This window comes from Cinclus cinclus, chromosome 7, assembly GCF_963662255.1.
Source record: "Cinclus cinclus chromosome 7, bCinCin1.1, whole genome shotgun sequence".
Taxonomy (NCBI): Eukaryota; Metazoa; Chordata; class Aves; order Passeriformes; family Cinclidae; genus Cinclus; species Cinclus cinclus.
The window spans coordinates 27,096,414-27,117,971 of NC_085052.1; the positions used below are offsets into that span (position 1 = coordinate 27,096,414).

Here is a 21,558-nt window from a genome sequence, read left to right on the forward strand (position 1 = left end):
CTGAAAAAGCAGACTAAACTTACTGAACGTGGAAAGTGAGAAACACTTCCTGCCAACGGTTTGAGAGACTCTCCTGGCTATCTTCCTCGTTGGCAAACACCACTCAAAGACAGATACAGAAGAGAAAAAAAAAAAAAAGCCACAAAATCCGTAACACTCTCGGTTATTTGGCCCTCTGTGATCAGCTTTGTCCTTTGCTGCGAAGCCAAATGTGACCAGCAGCACCCACAGAGGGTTTGTAATACCTTTAGGGTCACCCTAAAGAGCTACTTTATAAATAGGAGGGGTCTAACAGGACCTCAGACTGTACAGCTTATGGGGTTTGTTCCATTCCGCGGGAAACTGAGTCAGAAGAGGAAACACTTGGTTCCTGCAGTCGCAACCTTGTCACTGACCCTCGTGCCTTGCACAGCTTGGGGGATGCACAGGAGAAGCTCCCCTTTGGAATGGCTTCTACTCTGCCACATCACAGCACCTAAGCCAGGTGAAAAATCTGGGGCCAGATCTGCTGGGTGTTTATCAACCCAGCTGTGAATTCTTCCTCCCAAAAGGGTTTTTTTGGTCCTAGACTGAATAAATTCAAGTTTTCTTAGTGTGCATCACTGCACAGGATTTATGATGTAGGATTCATGTGTTTGCTGTAGTTATCCAGCACTGGATTCCTCCTGTATCTCCATAGCATCACTACTCCTGCCTCGATCCCATGGCAAAAACCAGTGGATAATGCCCCTGCTGTACACCAAAGGATGCTCCCAGCATCCCCAAAGGGTTCAAACACAACACCAACTCTGGTGCTCTCCAAAGTAAGAGCTGCCTTTACTGTTGGCGTGAGCTCTCTTCCAGTAAATTAGTTTTTGCTGGAATCAGAGCAGGCAGCAGCCTTGATATATTGTGTAAAGGCAGGCAGGACTCTTTCCAACCTGGGAAAATGTTCTTTGGATATAATTTTATTCCTGTTGAAGTGCCTGCTATTACTAGGCCATGTCTGTGAGCTCTCATGCTCTAATTAAGTCAAGAATTGGCCTTAATGAATAACACTTTTCTGCTCCTCAGGCTTAAAAGTTTCCTTATTTTTCAGTGAATGTGCCGTTCGATGGGAAGCACATGAAAATACACCGGTATTTGCTGATTTTTTGGATCTGCCTGGGAGGAAGCAAAGTAAGAGGGAAAACTCTGCTGAATTCTTGTGCCCTGCTTTAAAAGTAAAATTAGCACAGAAACCTGTTAAAAATTATCCTCTTGGGCTGGGCAAAAACGTGTAGGATAAATTATTTTTTGCCTTGGCAAAGAAGAATTTCAAAGAGCGTTGAGGTGCCCCATGCTGGTGGCACGGTGGGGATCAGGGGCAGGGAGAGGCAAACCCCCGTGGCCAAGGGGCACCTCTGCTCTGCCTGGCCTGGGAAACTTTGGGGTGGATACAGGAGAATTCCTGGTGCATGGAGGGGTTTTCTGAACCACCCCATCCTTCCCCAGTCCTGGTCACAGCAGCCACGGGACCAACAGTTTTCAGCACAGGTTGTTGCTTGTAAACACACACACAATAGGTGTATAAATATATATACATATAAAAAAAATATATATATATATACACCTGAGAACCTCTCATTTCCCGGGCTGAGCTTTTCCTTTCTAGTGTGAAAATCTGATTTTGCATGATTTTTAAAAATTTCTCTTTCGTCCCCCCTGCTCCTTATCACCTTAACATCCCGTTACAAAACTGAAGACCTACGAGAAACTCCAAGTAAAATGAACCTCAGGCCACAGATTAGCTTAAAATCATGAGGGTGTTGAATTACCAGACTGAGATTGTTTTTTCTTTTCCTTTCTGCCTGTGCTGGGTTTGAGGGAATTTGGTTAAAAGGCTCCGTAGCCGTCACTCCGTGCAGCGACAGCGAAGGCAGGATAGGCTTCGTAGGTCGCATACGTGGCCAAATCTTGTCCCATTGTCACTGCTTGCTTCAGCTGAGTGGCTGTGACAGTGGCAGCTGCGTTGGCAATGGTGTATCCTGAAGGAGAAGAAGAAGGAAACCCCATGGATTAATGAACATGCCTTCAAAACTCACCATTGCCCGGTAGGTTTTGATGGGACAATTTCCACTTGGGACGACTTGGGCAGCAGTGAGCTTGTTAGTGGGAGTAATGTAAATAAATTGAACCATTCATAGGAAAACAAAAGCATTTCCTCACCTGTGATTTGTTAATCACGGTGCTGGAAAAACAGCCCTCTCTGTTGAATATTTTTTCCTCAGGTTTTGATTTTTTTTCTGAGCTAATGGTGCTACAGACAAGTCCCTCCCCCATATGGCAAGAGGAGGGCAAGGAAACAACCTCAAGTAGGGGAAATTTGGCAGGATTCTTGGAGCAAATATAGCTCTGATCCCTTCATAGCCAAAATACAGACAGTTCAGGACAGCCATGGTAGGGAAACTCCCTCCATGCAACAGTAGGGAGAAAATATTTAGGAGATGGGAATTTTTTTTGTTTGTTTTTTTTTTTTCTCATCAGTTTCTAATGGAAAATGTGGTTTCAACACTTCCAAATTTTCCATGGGAAGATGTAAGCATTGCTATTTCAGAATGAATCACTGGGAAAACAGCATCATTTGGGGCTGGTTCCTCTGAAGGCAAGGCATAGCAGCTTGTCAACCAGACCGCAGTGTTTTGTTGTAAAAGAATCAGGAGTTAAGACAAAGCCTAAATTTGAGAAGAGCAGCTGGGGTATCCATCTGATCTGCTGGACAAGGCTCTGCTGTCAAAATACATCTCCCAGGACCCTGTCTGACCAGGTGGGCAATGGGATCAAGTCAAGGTCAGCCAGAGCCAAGGTCCTCTTGGTGGGGGAATGGGAATGTTGGGCAACAGGGAGCACACGTTGCCTCACTGGAGGTGTCACTTTGGGGAAAAAACATGAGGAATTCCTTACAATTTGAGTATTGTGGCTCTCCAGAGTATTTTCTCTGCACCAGCAAAGCCAGGTGCAAGATCTCAAGCAGGAATTGAGAAATCTGGGACTTAAGACATGTCTGCTGCCATCGGGAGAGAAATGAGCTGCAAGCTGGGCAAGGTCTGAGCTGAGCTTTAGCAAGCCCTGACCCAGGACCGGTGTGTTCTGCAAGCAGCAACTTCAGTGCATGTCCATCTGCCAAGCTCCCAAGACAAATAAATAAGGGTGGATGAAAGAAAAGGAGAGATGCTAATTAAGCAGTAAGTGGGGGCTGGATTCAATAAAGAGCCCATTTGGTTTCCACGCTGCGGAAGCTGCACAAGCCCAGACAAATTGATTTTTCTGTGGCTTTTGCGGACTCCTGTGGCAGGAAGCCGGATAGATGTTTTTGCTATTTTTTAATTTTTTTTTCTCTATTTTTTTTAATCCATCCTTGGGACGCTCCAAACAACTCAGTAGTACTGACTAATGCATTCCTCATGTGCAGCTTGGCACATGGTGCTGCCTCTCCATCAGATCTACTGTCATGCTGGAGAGCACGGCAAATGTAATTCCTGTGTTTTCCATGATTTCCCAAGCTGTTTTGGGCAGCTGGAAGAGCTATTGAGTACAAATTCTCAGACTGGGAGAAAAAGCTTCCATGGGGGTGTGAGAGCTGGGATCAGATCCAAACTTTCATGGCTGCGTCATTTCTTTGGCAAGTGAAATCCTAAGTGTTGGTTCACAAGGAGCTGGGGGCTCTGAATTCATCAGCCATGTGTCCTTGCAGGGAGGATGGTCACCTCCATCCTGGTCACATCAGGGCAAGGGAGGGGATTCACCCCAGCTCTGGCACTGGGGACACCAGCTTTGCATCCTGTGTCGTTTCTTGGGCTCCCAGTTGAAGGAGGCATTCACAAACTGGGAGGAGTGGAGGGGACATGTGGAGCCAGGATGGGCCTGTGGATGCTGGGATTCTCTGCCCTTGGACACTGCTCCAACTCCCTTGGACATGGTCCCAGCTTTGGCATTGACCTGAGGGGTCAGGGTTGGAGCAGAGCCCCCCACCTCAGTGCCCCCAGCCTGAGTTGCTCTGGGGTATGGACACAGAAATTTGGGCAGTCCTGGGATAGAGATAAACTGGCACAGGGTGCCCAGAGAAGCTGTGACTGCCCTTGGATTCCTGGAAGTATCTGTGCCCAGGTTGGATGGGTCTTGGAGCAGCCTGTGGTAGTGGAAGGTGTCCCTGCCCATGACAGGGGGCAGAATTATGTGATCTTTAGGGTCCCTCCCAACCCAAAGCAGTCTGGAATTCTCTAATAAAGATGCCAGACACACAAGTAACATGAAACACTGTTGGGGAGCACAGCCAGGCCAGTCCTCAGTGGCCAAAACCCACTTGAAGAATGAAGTCATTCTTCACACCCACAAAGAACCAGCAGGAAAATGGCATTCCAGGAGCCCTTTGCTGCACAGACATGGCCATACCTGGAAAAGCTGGCGCTGCAGGAGGCACCTCTGCCCCCTCCACGGGGATGCCCAGGGTCTGCAGGGTGTATTCTGCTGCGTAGGTCTTGGCCTCGTCGATGTAGGCGCTGAGCTTGGGCGGTGTGAAGGGGTGTCTGTGAGGACAGCACAAAGTTAGCTGGCTTTGCTTTCCCCAGGGCTTTCCTGCGAGATGCTGTGATCCACTTAGAGCTGGCACCATCCCACAGAGCAAATGGAAGCACTGCTTCCCTGTGCTGGTGCATTAACAGAGCTGCTCTCCTCCGAGTGGTCTGGTCCCTCGCTGAGGTTATCGACCCTGGCTCTCATGCTGGACACCACGTCCTTGCAGAGTTTGTTGTGCGTTTTCCATTTAAAACAAAACAAAACAAAACAAAACAAAAAACCCTACTGCATTTTTTCTTTACACTGCCCAGTCTGGGTTTTTCTTTAAAATGCACAGCGAACAGTGGTTTAGGTAAAAAAATGTTTAGAATCATATTAGGAGCTGAAATATCAGCATGTTCCTTCAATTTCTCCACAAGAGCTATCATTTACTTTCTTTTTGTACAAAAAAAAGCACTCTTTTGCCTGATTATGTCTGGCTTTCTGTAATGTTTGCACCAGCAGAGAGAGCACCAAGTATGGCAGACAGCAGTTAATTATACTTTGTGGATGTTTTCCTCCCTGTATTTTTTTTAGAAAAGTATTTATATATATAATTATATAAACATATATGATACATAAATATACATTTAATAAATATTCTAAAATATATTTAATATATTTTTTTAAAATTAAAGGAAATGGAGATCTGTGTGCTTGGGACATTGAGGACAGCTGTTAGGTAAAACATAATTTAAAAAAAACCACCTAAGCCTCAGAAACCTTCCACTAATGACGTACATGGTGGGGCTCTGGCTGGCAAGGGCAGGGATGGTGATTTTGTAGAGGAAGAGCTGTCTTTGATCCTGGCCGATGGCAGAGTGGAGCTGGTACACAGGCTGTCCCCAGTTGTTTTTCTGGCAGATTTCTTCTAAGATCTAGAAGTAAAAAAACAACAAACCTGCATTTGTGCTGGGGTTAATTGCTGTGCAGAAGCCTCCTCACCTAGCTCCAGCCCCTGTGCTGAGCAGCTGCCTTCCCTCAAAGGGTTTTCAAGGAGTCCTGGCAGCTTCCTCAAAGCTTAGCAAAAAATACAAAATGAATGGCAGATAGGACACTGCACTCACCTTGAAGTGTAAGATTCATCTAAATGCTTTACACTTTAAGATCTGATTAATTCCTGAAATTATTCCCTGTTCAGTTGGGCATCTGAGTCCTTTTGCTGATTAGATTATTTCAGAGTGGTTTTCTTTGAATTCTCCTCAGAAGCTCTGTCTCATGGACTTCTGTTTCAGAGGACTAAAGAAACTCGGGTTGCATTCATCTTCTGTGCTCTGCTGCCTCCCTGGCTTAGTGGGTTATAGAGCACGAGAAGTCCAAATAGGCTTCTTTGAAAAAAGAAAAAAGGTTGTGTTTCCATCCAATTAATTCCACGGGCTTCAGCAGGCAATTGCAGCTTTTGAAATGCTGAACCATGTTGCCCTCTGCCTTGGCACAGCTGGTCCCCTGGTAATTGGGAATTGCTGTCCAGAAACACTCCTGCTTTGGCTTGGGATTTGAGGGTTTTTAACCCACTGGCTGTGTGCTGTCCCAGCTGGCATTGGTCACCTTCCATTAAACCAGGTGGCTCTGACCTGGCCTTGAGCATTTCCAGGGATGGGGCAGCCACAGATTCTCTGAAAAACCTGTGCCAGAGCCTCATCCCCATCACAGCTGAGAATTTCCTCCCAAAATTCTATCTCTCCCTGCCCCCTGCCAGGGGTAAGCCATTCCCTGTGTCCTGTCACTCCAGACCCTTGTAAAGTCTCTCTCCATCTTTCTTGCAGCCCTTTCAGGCACTTCAAGGCCACAGTTAGGTCACCCTGAAGTCTTGCTGTGGCTGCCTCATTTACAGCTTACATTCAAATGGATTTAAGACTAAAAGGTAAAATTTAAACCTCGGTGCTGCTTTCAGTTTTGCCACCAGAGCTCCAGCTGAAGTTTAGCATCTTCCAGTATAAAATGCTTCATTATATAGTTCACGTTTCAATTACAATAGTTCATTTTTTCACTGTGGCAATACTTGTTACCTGCTGTCCCAACTCCTTCATACATTGGTTTATAAAAATGAATTTCAGCTGCCCTAAGGCCCTGCAGAACCATTCCAGGGATTTCACACCTCTAGTGGAAGGTGCCCCTACCCATGGCACGAGTTGGTACTAGATGAGCTTTAAGGTCCCTTCCAACCCAAACCATTCTTTGATTCTGTGGTTTGCTGACAAAATAGAGTAAGGGGACTTTTTCAATAGGGAAAAAATCCCACTGGCCAGTTTTCTGGGAGAAAACAAGGATGTTTTAATAAACTTTGGCAAACTGGAGGCTGTGGCAATGGAAGTGTCAAAAGGCAAAGTCATGCTTCAAAATTCAGGGTGCAGTTGGTTTCTTGTGTCACTCTGCCCAATATAAGGACAAAAGAGTTGCTGTCAGAGCTGGATGTTCAGAAACTCAGGGAATTCATTCTGGATTTCTCCTCAGCCCTCACCCATCCATCTGCATCAACTTGCACAAAAAACCCCAAAGAAACCAAAATCAAAAGCCCCCCTGAGCCAGCAGTTTCTGTGCTAGGCTGGGTTATGTCAACACTTCTGCCATAAATGGTTTGAAAATATGCATTATTTTTCTATACATGTGCACTGTTCCCTGGTTGTGGGAAATGGATTTGCAGAGGGTTCGTAGGGCCTGACAGAAGGCTCACACAGTATGCATCTGTATGCAAACCTGGAGATAAGAAATGGTGATTTGGAAATGCCATGGAATAGGCTGAGAGAGAAATGGAGCTAGAAAAATGTTTCAAAGGATGGCTTTGCAAATAAGACTAGATACTTTGGAGAAATGGAACTATGAAAGATGCATTGTAGTAGAACCCACGAGGGGTGATTTTAGATGATTGGCTTTAAGGAATTTTACAGCATGATGTGACAAAAGCTGATAGGCCAAGAAACGCTTACAATGTATTGTAATTAGGAAATAGTTGGCTTCTGATTGTGATGGCGTGAATTATAACATCTGTATTGTCTCACCACTCATATGACATGGAAAATGGAATAAAAGTTTCTTAAAACACGTCTCAGTTGCCCCAACTCTGGGTCAGAAAAGGGCAAAACCCGACAAATTGGTGCCCCGTAATGTAAAGCAAATAACAAATAACTGTCCAACTTGTCAAAAAGCCCCAAAATGATTTTTAAAGTACCGCTATTTGATGACACATAAATCATCACCGGTGAAGCCCCAGGTGATGCATTTTATGCATCAAACCCATGGTGGCTGGGAGTTCCTTGATCCGCAGAGCTTTTATGGCACGACAGCCACGCCCTGGCACTCATGATGATCTTAAAGATCTTCTCCATGCCCAACCATTCCATGATTCCACAAGGCAGCTGGGCATTGCAAGACGCAACTGGTGCCACTGGTTTCTTTGAGGCACAAGAATTTATTTACACAGATGGGGTGAGGAGCCTGCTTTCCCAGCACGACCCTTGGGATACGGACGCTCTCTTTAGCGCACGTACCTGAGGGGCGAGTTTGATCCCCTGGGGCTTTAGCGTGGCGTGGTTCATGGGGGTGAGCTCCATCCCTGGCAGGAGGTCGTAGAGCTTTTCCTCTCCCCTCTTGTCTCCCTTGAGGTGGTATCCACGCCCCAGGCTCGGGAACGCCAGGTAGCCGCGGCCTCCCAGGCCTCGGACGCCTGCAGCCCCTACAGGTACATTCATGTAAATTTCTAGGAATGTAAGAAGGCATTAAACTGAATCAAATCACGGGAAAAAGGACCCTGATTCTTGCTGAAATGGAAAAGTTAGCCCCGCTTGCTGGGAGGATTGGGAAGCAGGCGGGCAGGAGGTCCCAGGTGTGATAACACAGGCTCAACACTGATGCCCTTTCTTGGATAGGTGAGGGGTTTTGGGGGAAAACTGCTTCTTTCTGCCCATTTTTTCTACATTCTCTGGTCAGTTTTGACTTCAGGACAGCTTTTTACAGAGCTTCGTAGCTGGAGGGCAGAGCAGGAACAGCTGGCATCTTTTGTTACCCACCAGCGTAATTTCACCTTGAAGAATTCACAGCCTACACAATTTCATCCCTCTATGAACAAAAATCCTTTTTGGTTTTGCCCCATTACACTTCCACTTTTTATCAGGGAACCCTGCTTGGGAGTCTGGGGAGGCCGTGAGGCAAATTATCACATCTGCTCCTTTCCCAGTGCAACCTTTAGAGGAGGTGGTTCACCTGTGTGGAGAAAAACCTTGAGGAACAAGGGGTATTCCTGCTGCCCTGTCTCCTTCCTCGTGAAGGGACAAAAACTGGCCATCATGATCCTTGCCAGGCCTACCAGGGTGCCACTCAGGGTCCCAGCCTGCTGTGGGACTTGGCTTGGGGACACAAGGCATCATCTTCAGAAGGCAGATCATATTTCTTTGAGTTATTTCTTTGCTAGCCCCAAATTTACATCCCAGCTGACCAAATGATGTCTGTATTGACATTTAATTTGGGGGTACTTGAGTGTGGGGATTTGATTTGGCTCCCAGCAGGGTCACCCAAGAGTTTTCAGAAATACTCTCCTTTATTCATAGATTGAATTGATTGAATTAATTATTATTAAGTTAAAAATCCCCCAAAAGGGGGCCTGTACCTCCCAGAGCACAGAATGGCTTGTTTGATTCCCTACCGTGCACCAGGGCAATGTGACTTCCTTGGAAAACTCAAGGGAGTTTTCCCTTTCCCAAAACTGGCTTTGGGTCAGAAAACACCAGGACTGGTAAATTTTTCCCTTCAACTTTCCTAGCAAAGAGTAGCGGTGGTGGCAGCTGGGAAAGGAAAAGTGTTTTATTTGGTCTTCCCTGCTGGGGCAAAACCAGAAGGATTCATGGGTTATTTACGCTGGACTGAGGGCAATCTAGAAGTCCCTTCCAGGAAAACGTTGTTGTTGTTGTTGTTTTTTTTTCAGCTGGAAGATGTCTTTGGGAAAGACAGAGCCTAAACCCCGTGTTTTCCCATCCCTTCCTGAGTGGGATCCAGGAGCTGGGGCCAAGCCAATATCCCCGACACAACATCCCTGCCCGATGCCCGGAGGAGACGCCTGGGGCGAGAGGAATTACCTCGGACGGAGGGGGGCCGGAGGAGGCTCCTGCTGCCGAGCCCCTTGGCGGCAGGGAAGTGCAGGTTGGGGATGGCCGCGTAGGCCTGGGGTGCGTAGAACACCGGGGCGCCCAGGTAGGCGGTGGAGGGGTCGTACAGGTGGCCCAAGGTGTAGGTGTAGTCGCCCTGCAGCACCGGGGCCCTGCCGCCCGTGCCACGCGTGTACCTCACGTAGCTGTCCTTGTCCACCGGCTTGGCCAGCGTCACCTCGATCGGGGACCCGTCCAGGACCTTGGTGGTGGGGAGAGAGCGCGGCACAAGCACGGGGGTAAGCGGTCAAAGCGCTTGATGGAAACCCCACCTATGGAGGAGCTGCCCCCCGTGTCCTAACAGGATGCGAAGCTGGAGGAAACCACCCCAAAAAAGCCCCGAACCTCTCTCGCACAGGGGGAAGGGATGGGTGAAGGCTTAACCTGGGAGCACCCAGCCCTGTCCCCAGGTGGGAGAGGCTCCTTCAGCAAAGCCTTCAAAAAGCTTCACTTCCCTGCAAAGCCAGCGAGATTCCGTGTGCTCCCGTGGAGAACAGCAGTGGCACTAAAAATAGGAGCGGGGTTAGCACCTCTTTGGGAGAAGCTCCGGATTTACAGTGAATTACATGCAGTGCAAGAAGGGCTAAATTCAGCAGCCTCCTCGCAAATCCGTATCTGAATTTGGAGCAGATGTTTGGGCTGACCTCGTTTGTCCCAGTTTGCCATTCACACGCTGCCCTGACAGTGTTTTTGTTGGCAGTCTGGAACAAGGATGTGAGTGTGAGCCAGGGGGGATCGTAACCCCTCCTTTCCTAGTTCTTCTTTCAGCTTTTCCTGTTTTTTTTCTTTTGGTTTTTTTTTTTCATCTGAGCAGTGAGCTAGAGCCAGGCAAACACTTAGCACAAATACAAGGAGCCAAAATGAATCGTTTGTGTACAACAGAGCTGCTGAAAAACAAATTCAGGAGTATAAAAGCAACCAGCAAAGAGAAAATGGGGATAACACCTCCAGGAGGGTTTTGGAGCTAATAAACCAGGTGGTTTTGTATAATATTCTGTACCCTAGGTGGTTTTGTATAATATTCTGTACCCTAAGCCCCAGGAATTAATATTTACAGCAGCTTTACCTTCCCATTCAAGGCTTTCATGGCCTCCACTGCGTGTTCTCTTTTATTAAAGTGCACAAAGGCATAGTCTCTAATTTTCTTTACTCTCTCCACTGCACCTGTGGAAAACATTGGAATATTATTGGGAAATGGGGATTAGTCAGAAAACAGAGATCTGAAAGAGTGGTTCTGTCAGGTTATCAGCCCCTGGAAAGCAAAGGCTGAGCAAGGGTAGAAGAACAAGAGGTCAGTGTCCCTTCACCTCTTTGGGTATGTATTCCACAGGAAAATCAATATACAATGACTGTAGCATTTCAAGGCAAACTAGAAGGTTTTGGGATCAGGCACCAGTAAGACTCCCATTAAACTGGAGCAGTTTGCTCCTGTCCAAACCATTCTGTTGGACACGACCTTGGGTGTTGTCTCTCCCTTCTGTGACAGACCCATGTGATCCCCATCTCCCTGCTTTTGTATGTGCATTGGAGGCAGCAAAAGTTGATGTCTTTGCCATAAAACAAGGAGGTGTTTCTCCTCGACAGCTAGCTCAGGATGTTCAGGAAGAATGAGCAGCCAGCCCTGCTGAGGACAGAGCAGCCCAGTGCACTGGGATGGGCTGGGACTGATGGGGCAGCAGGTCTCTCCCTAAAAAACAGCCTCTCCCTAGGAAACAACGTTTCCTATGGCAGTGGGGCTTCCCTGGATGCCCCAATTCACCTGGACACAGCCCCAGTCAGGTTCTGCAGCTGAGGGTTGACCCTCCTGGGATTTGGCTTGGGCAGGAGAATCTTTCTTCCAGCCTGAATCTTTCTTACATTCAATTTATCCGAAGTAATTCAAATGTAAATGACTTCTTGTTCTTCTTTCCTAAGTCCATCCCCCACAGTTTTTCCTCTCCCTTGTCAGCTGCTCTGCTGCCAGGAACTGGTACTCTGCACTGAGGAGTCTGTCTCCAAAATAACCCCACCAGTCCTGTTCCCCAAGGCCAAAACCTTCAGCCATTTCTTTAATTCCTCATTCTCCCTGCTCCTGTGTCTTGGGAAGCACAATATCAGCCAGACCAGATTCTTATAAAACCCCCAAAATATCCTTTGAAAACATGTCTAAGGGATGCTGAGCAACTCTTCTGTTGGCTTCTTACCTCCTAAAGCTGAGCAGGTGTACAGGGAAATATCACATTGCCACAAAAAGCACTTACTTAGAAAAATGCAGGAGGAAACAAATTTTTTTGGTGTTCAGGGGGAGTCATTAGGAGCTGCAGAGGGCTAAATGAGCCTGTCCCAGCCTACTGCCCAAGCAGGCTGCATGTTTTGAAATGACACAGGGATGGTAAAATAGCAATTTGTGTCCTTCTGGGGCAGAGGATGATTTTCCTGAATTTATGGGAGTTATATGCTGATGCTTTGTTTACAAGTGGAAGCTTTAATGAACTTGTTGTGTTTTGAATATCCCCCTTCTGCCTCCCAGAGAATATTCCAGGACACCAATCCTGAGCCAAAAATTCTACTCTTCCCTTCTTCTGCCTCAGCTGGGCCAAGCAATGTGATACCCACCCTTGGGTCATCTCCATGAAGAACCCATCCATGGGACATTAAAGAGGGAACATTGTCCCTCCAGCACACTGGGACAGCACAATCTTCCTGCTGGGAACTCTACCAGGCAGGAGGAATTTCGTTGGGATTCCTAGGGAGCAAGGGCAGGGCTTTTCAGAGGGACAGCTCTACAAAAGTCACCAGGCTGTGAATTTGGCACAGATTTAAGGGGTGCTACTTGTACTATATCCCAGCTTGAGGAGCACAAGCAGCATTCCTGGTCCTGTCTGTGGAGCCCTCAGAGATGTGGGAATTGCTGTGTCATGAGGACCTCTGGATAATTTCTTATTGGATGACTTGTTGATGTCAAAACAGCTTCTTAATGCCCTGGATCCAAGGTAATTTCAGCTAAGTAGTGCTGAAATGTGGCTCAATGAGTGAGGCAGAGAACCATGGCTGGTCAATGAATCACTTCAGATCCTTGCTGCCCTTTTTTGATCTCACTAAAACTGAAGTTTTTCCCCCCAAAGCTGGAAGTTTTGCTGCTCTAATGCACCCATTCCTGAATTTATCCACCAAAATAAAAGCTGTCCATTAAAAAAAAATCCAACATGAACACGGAAACGATAAAAGGAAAATGAAAGATGGTGCAGAACTTCTGTTGTTATAGTGGAACACTTCTTAGGAGCAAAGCAGATGACTGTTACCAAAGTGTCAAAAGGCCACAAATGTGTTTCTGGGGAGTGGGAGCTTGTTCAAAGCTCGGGAGCAAAACTGGGTAAATAAAAGAAGGAAACAGTTCAGAGAGATGGATAATATAAATTTAACTCAGGGGTAAAATGGGGTCTGCAACAGCTCGATGGTAGCTAAAAGTATGAGCCAGAAATGCTGGAAGGACACAAGGAAAACTCATGAAGATCCTTGCATTTCAGTCTAGTCCAGAAAAAGGCATGGGCAGAGCAGAAATGAGAAGTTAGTGGAAGAAAAATGAAGCTCTGCAGCGTATTTTAAAAAATTAATAGAAGGAAGCTAACAGGAGTGAGATGAAAGGAGATTTCACATTGCCAGGCATCAGTTCCTAATGCCTAATGGACTGTGTGGCTTGCAGAGAAATGGGTTATTTTTTACTTTGTTGGTTTTGGGTGGAATTTCCTAAAGCTGGAACAACTCAGAAGTAAAATCTCCTTCGAAAGCCAGCAGGATTTTTATTCCCAACTAATCTCCCTGCTTTTCTTGAAAAATCTCACCCTAAGTGCATGTAAGATATGCCACAAAGGAATATTGAATTAAATGGAAAGCACTAATTATTCACCAGTTTACACGAGGACTGGGGGGAATGTATGAAAATGAGTTCAGAATTTAGATAGATCAGATAAAAAGGAGTTGTATTAAACCACTCTATTTTTATCACCATCCCTTGCCACAGAAGAATGCTGAAGTCACCCAGCTGCTCTTGTTAAGAAAGACTAAATGATTCTGAAGCATTTTGATGACACAGGACATCCCCATGCAGCATTCTGAGTCTCTTCCAGTTGCCAATCATCCTCCTTCGTGGTGGCGGTAGCTGGGAATTAAGCAGCCCTTATTGGGATGGCATTTTGGGTGGGAGCCTTCAGCCTCATGACAATTTTTGTGGCATTTCACACGAACATTCCACAGCAGAAACCCAGCTATTTCCATCTCTTGTGGCATTTTAGGAACGCAGAAATATTTCCATTTGCAGCTCTTGTTTAGGTGGCACTGCACCAGCGGGCTCCTACCTGGTTTGATGCTGTTGAACTCCTTCTCTATGGTCTCCTCGGTGGTTGAGAGCATGAGGTTCCTCACGTAGAGGATTTTCACTGAGGACATGGTGTCCTCATCCACCTCCACCTCTGGCTCTGCCCAGTCCACGGCGATGGGGTGTCCCCACAGCTGGATCCTTCCTTTAAGGGAATGGCCATGGTCAGTGCTGGGGGGCTTTGCTTCCTCTCACTCCTGCTCACACTCTAGTACACAACAGAGCAAGCCAAATTCTACAAATGTGACCCACAAAAAGCCTAAAAGCCTTCCTAGCTCAAAGCTAGGTCACACTCAGAATGGCCTCCTGCAAATACCTTTGGAGCTTCCAGATCTGAAAGAAGTGAAAATATAGAATAATTCACTTTAAGCCTGCATTTCCTGGAGTGCTCCCTTATGGGAAGTATTTTAATGCAATTGTAAAAACCCCTTTTGGCCAGCAAAGATTCGTTCCTTCAATACCAGAGCAGGGATCCTGAAATCCCAGCAGGATGGAACGAAACAGCAAAAGCAAGGATGCCTCTTTGTGTGTGTTTGATTTTGTTTGGGTGAAGCTGCAGCAGAAGAAAGGAGGGACACAAAAAGTTCCAATGCATCAAACAGGGTGTGGATGTGGAGGATAAACCCAGGGGTTCTGTATACACTGGGCTGAGCTGCTGAGGGGCAGGGAAGAAAAAGAGCAAATAAATCACATTGCTGAATGCTGATGGTGCAGTTGGGTTGCTGTCCCCACTCCTTGAGGCTCAGCTCCAGATTCAAAGGCACCTGATGCTGAGGCTTTCACTGAACTCGAGGGGAATTGTCAGAAGTCTGTATTTCTTTCTGTCTGGATGCATGTGTTTTACCAAGGTTACCATTTTAGATTTGTCATAAAATTTTGGTTAAGTCGGATTTACAGTTCTGTTGAGCTTATAGAAAATTTTATTGAATCGTTTCAGAGGTGTTAAATTGGTGAATCTATCAAGAACTGCTAGAGTTGATTAGATACTATTATTGATAATAAACCACTATTAGATATTGCTATGAATAATAATCCATTTAGACCTAAATTGTGGAGACAGTCTGAAGCTGAGATTGGCAAGGGGGTTTATTCTGTTGTGACTCAACCCTTGGAATTCTTTACTTTTTCCCTCCTCACCCTTTTGCCTCCCTGGTCTTCACATGAATCATTCTAGATTGCTTTAATCTGATATTTCTTAGCCTGCTTTGTCTGTATAGTAGGTAATAGAGTGACCCTTGCCATCAAACCCTGTCGTGCTTTCACAAATTTATATTAAACCTGCTTTTGCCCAGACCTTGCTGGTGATTCTTTAAGTGACCTAAACCACACATTTGCAGCTGCAGGTACAAAGAAAATCCTGCAAAATACTCTCTGCCATATCTAAAAAGGGATCTCTGCTTGGACAACCCATTGAAGAAGGGGTGGGAGCTCCAAAATGAGAGGGTGAGGATAGAATTTGAAGGCTTATTGGAAGCGTAAATGATCAAACTACATGGAAAGGTGCTGTTCCCTTGTGTGCTGTGTGCTTGAAACTTCAGAAGACTCTGGCTCCTGCTCAGGCCTTTGGAATTCCCTAAACTGTTTACTGAGATGCCCCTAAACTGGAAATGCCTCATGCATGGCACATGTCTGCTCAGGGCTCTGAGTTCCTTCCATCTGTCTCGCTGTCTTTGCCCAGGATTTCAAGTGCTCTGCCTGCTCCTGACCTCCTTTTCCACATAAAAACCATGGAAAAATCATGCTGAAGCACAGAATGTGCTCCCACCATTAGGGAGATGCTTAAACTTGAAGAATAAAATGCAGAATGAAAGGAAAATTGTCAGTGTGACATATCTCCCAACCAAAAAGCAATTCAGTGTTTAAAATCAGGCTCATTTTTTTACACAATAAGAAAAGAGAGAATTCAAGTGACAGGGTATTCCATGTATAAAACAGGTGAAAGAAGGCTGGTGGTTATGAACAAATCTCAAACCCCAAGGTTTGTTGGATGCTTTCACCAGCCAGTGAGCTTTGTTCAACAAAGCAGTGCAGGAGCATAAGAAAGCAAGAGAGAATTGGTGAAATCCCTGCAAATGCACTTAAGTGACTTCTTCACCTAATACCTGCTAAACCTCTCTCTCCTTCACAATGGCCGTTGGCTGTCTCCCAGTGCTGAATTTCATAGATTTACTCTAAAGCAATTCCTCACTCCAAGCTTTTTGGCCAAAATAGCAATTTTCAGTCCATGCTCCAGCCTGAATCTGCTCTTGGATGCTTTCCTAAGTGCCTCTCCCTGAGAGGCCATAAATGAGTCTCTATTTTATGTTTAACCCAAGACAAGCACAGGACCAAGCAGAACTACGTGGATACACACAGCTAAATCCATCTGGCTGGATTTTTAATAAACCCAGGCTCCTGAAGGACGACCACAGTTCATCAGCACGGTGCTGCAGCAGGAGCTGCAGTGGATCCCACACCCCATGGTGTGTTGGGGGACCTCCAGGCTCTGGGTGTCTCTAGCAGAAAACTGCTGTCTGAGGGCAGAAAACCCAGCCACACTCACTTCCTTGGATTCCTGGGTCCCCTGGTGATGCCACCACATGGTGACCCCTCCCCATCCCTGCTAACCTGGGAGCAGCTTCCTCCTGGCCATGGCTGCTGCCCGGTGGCTCTCGTACTCCACGAAAGCAAAGCCCCTGTTTTTGGTTTTGTCGGCTGCACTGGGGTAGACGATGACATCCACGACGCCATCCGTGACCTTCTTCATCTCTGCTAGGATTTCCTCCCTCTTCTTGGTTTTGGGGATGCCCCCCACAAACAGGCGGCAGTTGTCCACGCTGGCACAGACCCCCAGGAGTCTCCCGTTCCTGAAACCACAGAGCTGCTTTGTCAGGAGTCAGGAAACCAGTCTGCCAGTCAGGAGTCAGGAGCCAAGAGAGGGCAAGGTTAAAGCAAAGCCCATCTTCTGTCCCAAAACACAAGGCCAAACACAAGACCTTGGTGCCAACTGTTCTTTGGGATATTCCAGTGGCCTTGCTCGGTGCAAAAGCTGCCACTCTGCTAAATCTGACATCTAAGTCAGGCAGAACAGCTGAAATAAAGAATTGAGGGAGAAACCAAAGCCAAACGGTGCTTTTTCTACTTGAGATTCTCCCTTTCCCTGCCAGCAGGCGACTGCGCCCCCCAACCCAGGTGTCTGTGCTGTCACCAGTGGCTTGTGGCTTCCCAGTCACCTCCTGACTGAAGTTTTGGGGAAAGAAAATCCCTTGTCATGGATAGGCACCACTTGAGGACTCACCAATCCTAACTTTTGTGCAGACCCCAAAATAAAAACTTCCTTTTTTCACCTCTTTGGGAGCAAAGTATCTCTTATGGTCCTGGAGAAGTGCAAAACTTCTTTAGAGGAGTCCTTGGAACCAGGGAAGGAAGTGGAGGAGGTGTGGGTGGATGAAGCCTGATCCTTAAGACCTTCCAACCTCTGCTACAAATGACAGCTCTAAGATCTCTGTGTGCCTTGATCTACTCAAAGAAGTTCACAACCCTTTTTTTTCCTCTCTTTTTTTTTTTGTAATTAAAAAAGCCATCATGGTTTATCCCAAAAGGTTTTTAAGCAAAGGCATCAACTCATCCCACTTTGAACTGGCAAAAAAACATTTACTGTGGTGGAAATCCAACCAACACGTATTGATGGGCCCATCTGTTGTTGATTTCTGGGTGTTTTGTTCCCAATTTTTAGTCACAAACACGAGAGCTTTTTCTGTCCCTCTCTATTAGGAAATGTCACTGTTGTGCCAATTGGTTTCCATCCTATTTCACCATTTTTTTGCAATTGCTCCATCTCCCAGAGCATATCTGCACAACCTGTCACGAGGGAGACTGTGAATAGAATAAATCAACAACAAACAACCTGAGAGGAGCATAATAAACAGTGCTGGTTAGGGGAAAGTTAATTTGATCCAAAGCAGAATATTTTTTTCCAATGTTCAGATAATTTTTTTTTTTTGAGGAATAAATTTCCTGTGAAAAATAATGGCTTTAATGAGCAGTGACTACACAGGGAGACAGGAGGAGATTTCCCCTCAAAACACAGGGATCTAAATAACCTTGCTCTGGGCTGCCAGGAAAAATATCCCTTACATGCCAAAACAGACTGATATATATCATTTAAAGCTGCTTTGAAGGTGTTTGCCCAGCTTACCTGATTTCATAATTATTGAGTGTCTTTATTGCATTCTTGGCCTCCTGTTTATTGGAGAAGGTCACAAAGGCATAGCCCCTGTTGTTGCCATTGAAGTCCATCATCATCCTCATCTCATAGATTTTGCCAATCTGCCAAGTGAGAGATTTGTGAGCGAGGTGGGAGTGGTTTGGACTGGGATTTTAAAGCCCACTCAGTTCCAGTTCCATGGGAAGAGACATTCCATTGACCAGACTGCTCCAAGTCCTGCCCAGCCCGGCCTTGGAATCAGCTCAGTTCAGCCCTGAAATGCAGCTCTGACCATCAATAACTGACCAGCTGCCACCAAGCCTCACCTTTTCACAGAGGGGAATAAGTTCATCCTCAAAGAGGTCTCGGGGCAGTTTCCCAATGAAGATCTCACAGCCCCTCTCTGGTGGAGGGCCATCCCAGCCTGGTGGTGGTCCCCCATATTTCCTCTGCCCATTTTCCTGCCGTGGAGAAGAAAAGAAAGGTTCAGCTATTGATTTTTAAATGTGGATCAAAACAACTCAGTCTCTGGGAATGACCCTTGGGGCAGACACCCTCCATCCCTTCAGCTCCTCATGGATTCAGCAGGGATAACGCAGGGTCCTGCTGCCAAGGCTGGGATACTTCTGAAGTCCCAGTGCAGACAGCCAGGTAAGTCCCTGGAAAATGGAAATCCTCCTGGCTCTGGCAGGGGAATCTCCATGGGCTGTGTGTTAGCTGTGGGCTGGGTAGTGGAACACTTGCAAAATCTGTAACTTCTCTCGATTTTCGTCCAATCTGAGGATGACACCTGCCCACACAGGAGGTTCCTTCCTTCCTTCCTTCCTTCCTTCCTTCCTTCCTTCCTTCCTTCCTTCCTTCCTTCCTTCCTTCCTTCCTTCCTTCCTTCCTTCCTTCCTTCCTTCCTTCCTTCCTCCCTCCCTCCCTCCCTCCCTCCCTCCCTCCCTCCCTCTTCTGTCTCCCTCTTCTGTCTCCCTCTTCTGTCTCTCCAGAGGAGAGGTGCTGGTGCTCCAGTAATTTTTCCATTTTTGGCTCCCTGACCTTTTTTTTTAGTCATTTCCCATTCTGGGATTATTCCAGGAAAGCAAATGCCTTGTACAGATGATTTAAGAGGAATGTAAACAAACAGAGATCCTTACCAGAAAACAGAAATATATCACAAACCCTTTTAGTTTTCTCAAGCCTAGAACAGGCCCTGATTTATCCATTCTCATTTCTGGTTTTCCAATGTTTTCAGCAGTGATGGAGTCCTGGGGACATTTGATTTTATGTCTGAGCTGGTGTGTGAGGGGGACACAGCAAGAAATAAACCCTTTCCTCAATTTCCAGTGGCTTTGCTCATGGTTAGAAGGCAGCCCATGGCATGAGGCTGGAATGAGATGAGCTTTAAGGAACCTCCCAACCCCTACAGCTCCAAAAAAGCCACAGTAAATCTAAGACACACAGAAGTCCCTTATCTCATGGGTCATATAGAGCAGAAAGGCTCCTCAAGGGCACCAAACTCAGCTCCTGGCCTGGTCCTGGAATGTGCTTTTTTACCCAGGAATCTCAGGTTGTGCTTGGGGCTGTTGTGCCCTCTAGTGCCATGCAATACAAGGCAAAGTTCACAGCCTCCACCTGCCTAAAATCCAGTGTTACCAGTTCCTTCCTGCAGAATGCAAGGCCGGTCATGGCAGTGCCCAGTGCTTTCCAAGGCTGAGCTTGTTTTGGTCGTGGTAGCCAAGAAAGGCTTTCTCAGGTGGGTTTGAAGGTCATGCCCAGGCTCCACCTGCCCTAACCTTGGGAGGTTTGGATCTTGGAGACCTTGGAGCCTAAACTGGGAGCAAACCTTGGAGCAGGTGAGGCACCTGCCTCCCATATAGCTGTGCAAGGATCTGCACAAAAGGTGACGTGCTGGACTCCCCAGCTCATCCCTCTCCTGAAACTTTGCTCTGTGGGTTTTTGGTTTTCAGACACCAATCCCAACCTTTCCCAACATTTAACAGTGCTCAGAGTTGTCGTTCCCCACCTTTATTTGTAATTTCCCATTGAGCAAGGAATTCCTTGAGGAATAAAGTCCTGCTTTGGGAAAGAAATTGTAGTGATGGTCAGCACCGATGTGAGAGAGAAACAGGGAAAAAAATAAAGAGCAAGGAATGATTCAGGAGCATGGATTCGCTGCTCACGCCCCCAGAGAAGCTTCAGGATGAAGCTGGATGCTACACAAAAGGACGTGAGTGTGAATTCCTACCTGGATCAAATTATATCCCGTTCGCTGAATTAACGCACGGAGGGCGGCTTCTTTCTGTGTGCCGGTCAATCCATCCCCGGATTTGTGATTTGATTCCATTGGGAATGATTATCAGCAAAAAATCAGGTTAATTAGGGGTGCTCACTGCAATCAAATTTAAGATAAATTAAATCAATTAATATGGCTGGGAGGAGAAAGTCCACCCTTCTGAGAAAATTTACAGGGTTGCTCTTCCTAAATCAGTTATTTTGGAAATAAAACCAAAACAGAACAGCAGAGACCATGGAAAAAGCAGAAATATCCTCCTTGCTGAATGGAAATAAATAGTATTTAAACCCGTAGTCAGATCCTAGGGAGATGCAGAGGGAATTTGTAGACTTTTGGTGGTGTCTCAGGAGGAAAAAATATGTAAGTGCCTTAATTCTGCGCGGAGTACACAACAACAAGTCCTTTAGGCCTGTGTGATGCTGATGCTGGGAAGGCAACCTTGTACCAGCCATGTCCAGCACTCTCTGAGAAACAGGACCTAGCTCCAAATTTGGCCTATTTTTATTTTTGAAAATAAAGAACTGCAGATCTTAGCCCAGCTCAGGGCTGGAACAACCTTGGGTTCAGACATTTTGATTCAGACCTGCAGGTTTAGGTCATGGCTGATTGAAGATTCTTTGGTTTGGTTTGGGTTTGGGCTGAAAACATCATAAAACTGAAATCTGAATCTGACCTGGGCTACACCCTGGGAAAGGGACGTTTACAACATGGATTCACCACTGGTGATTCCCTGTTTATCCTGGATGCTGAGCTTTGAGCTTGTCCAAAATCTGTTTATGTGCTCCAGGCATAAAAACAGGGTCTGTAGGTGCAAGGCTGAGCTTGAAGCCTCAGGCTGATGCTGAGCAGCAGCCAGAGCAAACCCAGTTTCCTCCTCAGGTCCTTGTAGAGCTGGGGTCCAGTGAGACCAAGGACTCCATGCAGGAAAATGCTAAATTGTGTCATCCAACATGGTCGTTATTGCCTAGAATTCCATTTTGTCATAGAAAGGTGGAGGCAAGGAAAGGTGGTGCCTCCCAGGCTTGCCTGG

The 21,558-nt window shown here is 46.4% G+C and overlaps 1 protein-coding gene across 2 annotated transcripts; it reads right to left on the bottom strand.

Moving 5' to 3' along the window:
• Positions 1–1,854: 1,854 nt before the first annotated feature.
• On the bottom strand, positions 1,855–20,579 carry A1CF (APOBEC1 complementation factor). Of its 2 annotated transcripts, none has more exons than XM_062496232.1 (11): positions 20,481–20,579; positions 18,577–18,711; positions 18,242–18,372; positions 16,672–16,910; positions 14,045–14,209; positions 10,777–10,874; positions 9,642–9,912; positions 8,061–8,245; positions 5,314–5,450; positions 4,411–4,544; positions 1,855–2,006 (listed from the first exon to the last, which is right to left on the bottom strand). In XM_062496232.1, exons 1-11 carry the CDS (start codon positions 20,577–20,579, stop codon positions 1,855–1,857), a joined length of 1,746 nt encoding a protein of 581 aa, XP_062352216.1. The 2 variants fall into 2 exon arrangements, with proteins under 2 accessions (XP_062352216.1, XP_062352215.1); XM_062496231.1 differs by having other exon boundaries at positions 8,061–8,269.
• Positions 20,580–21,558: the final 979 nt, after the last annotated feature.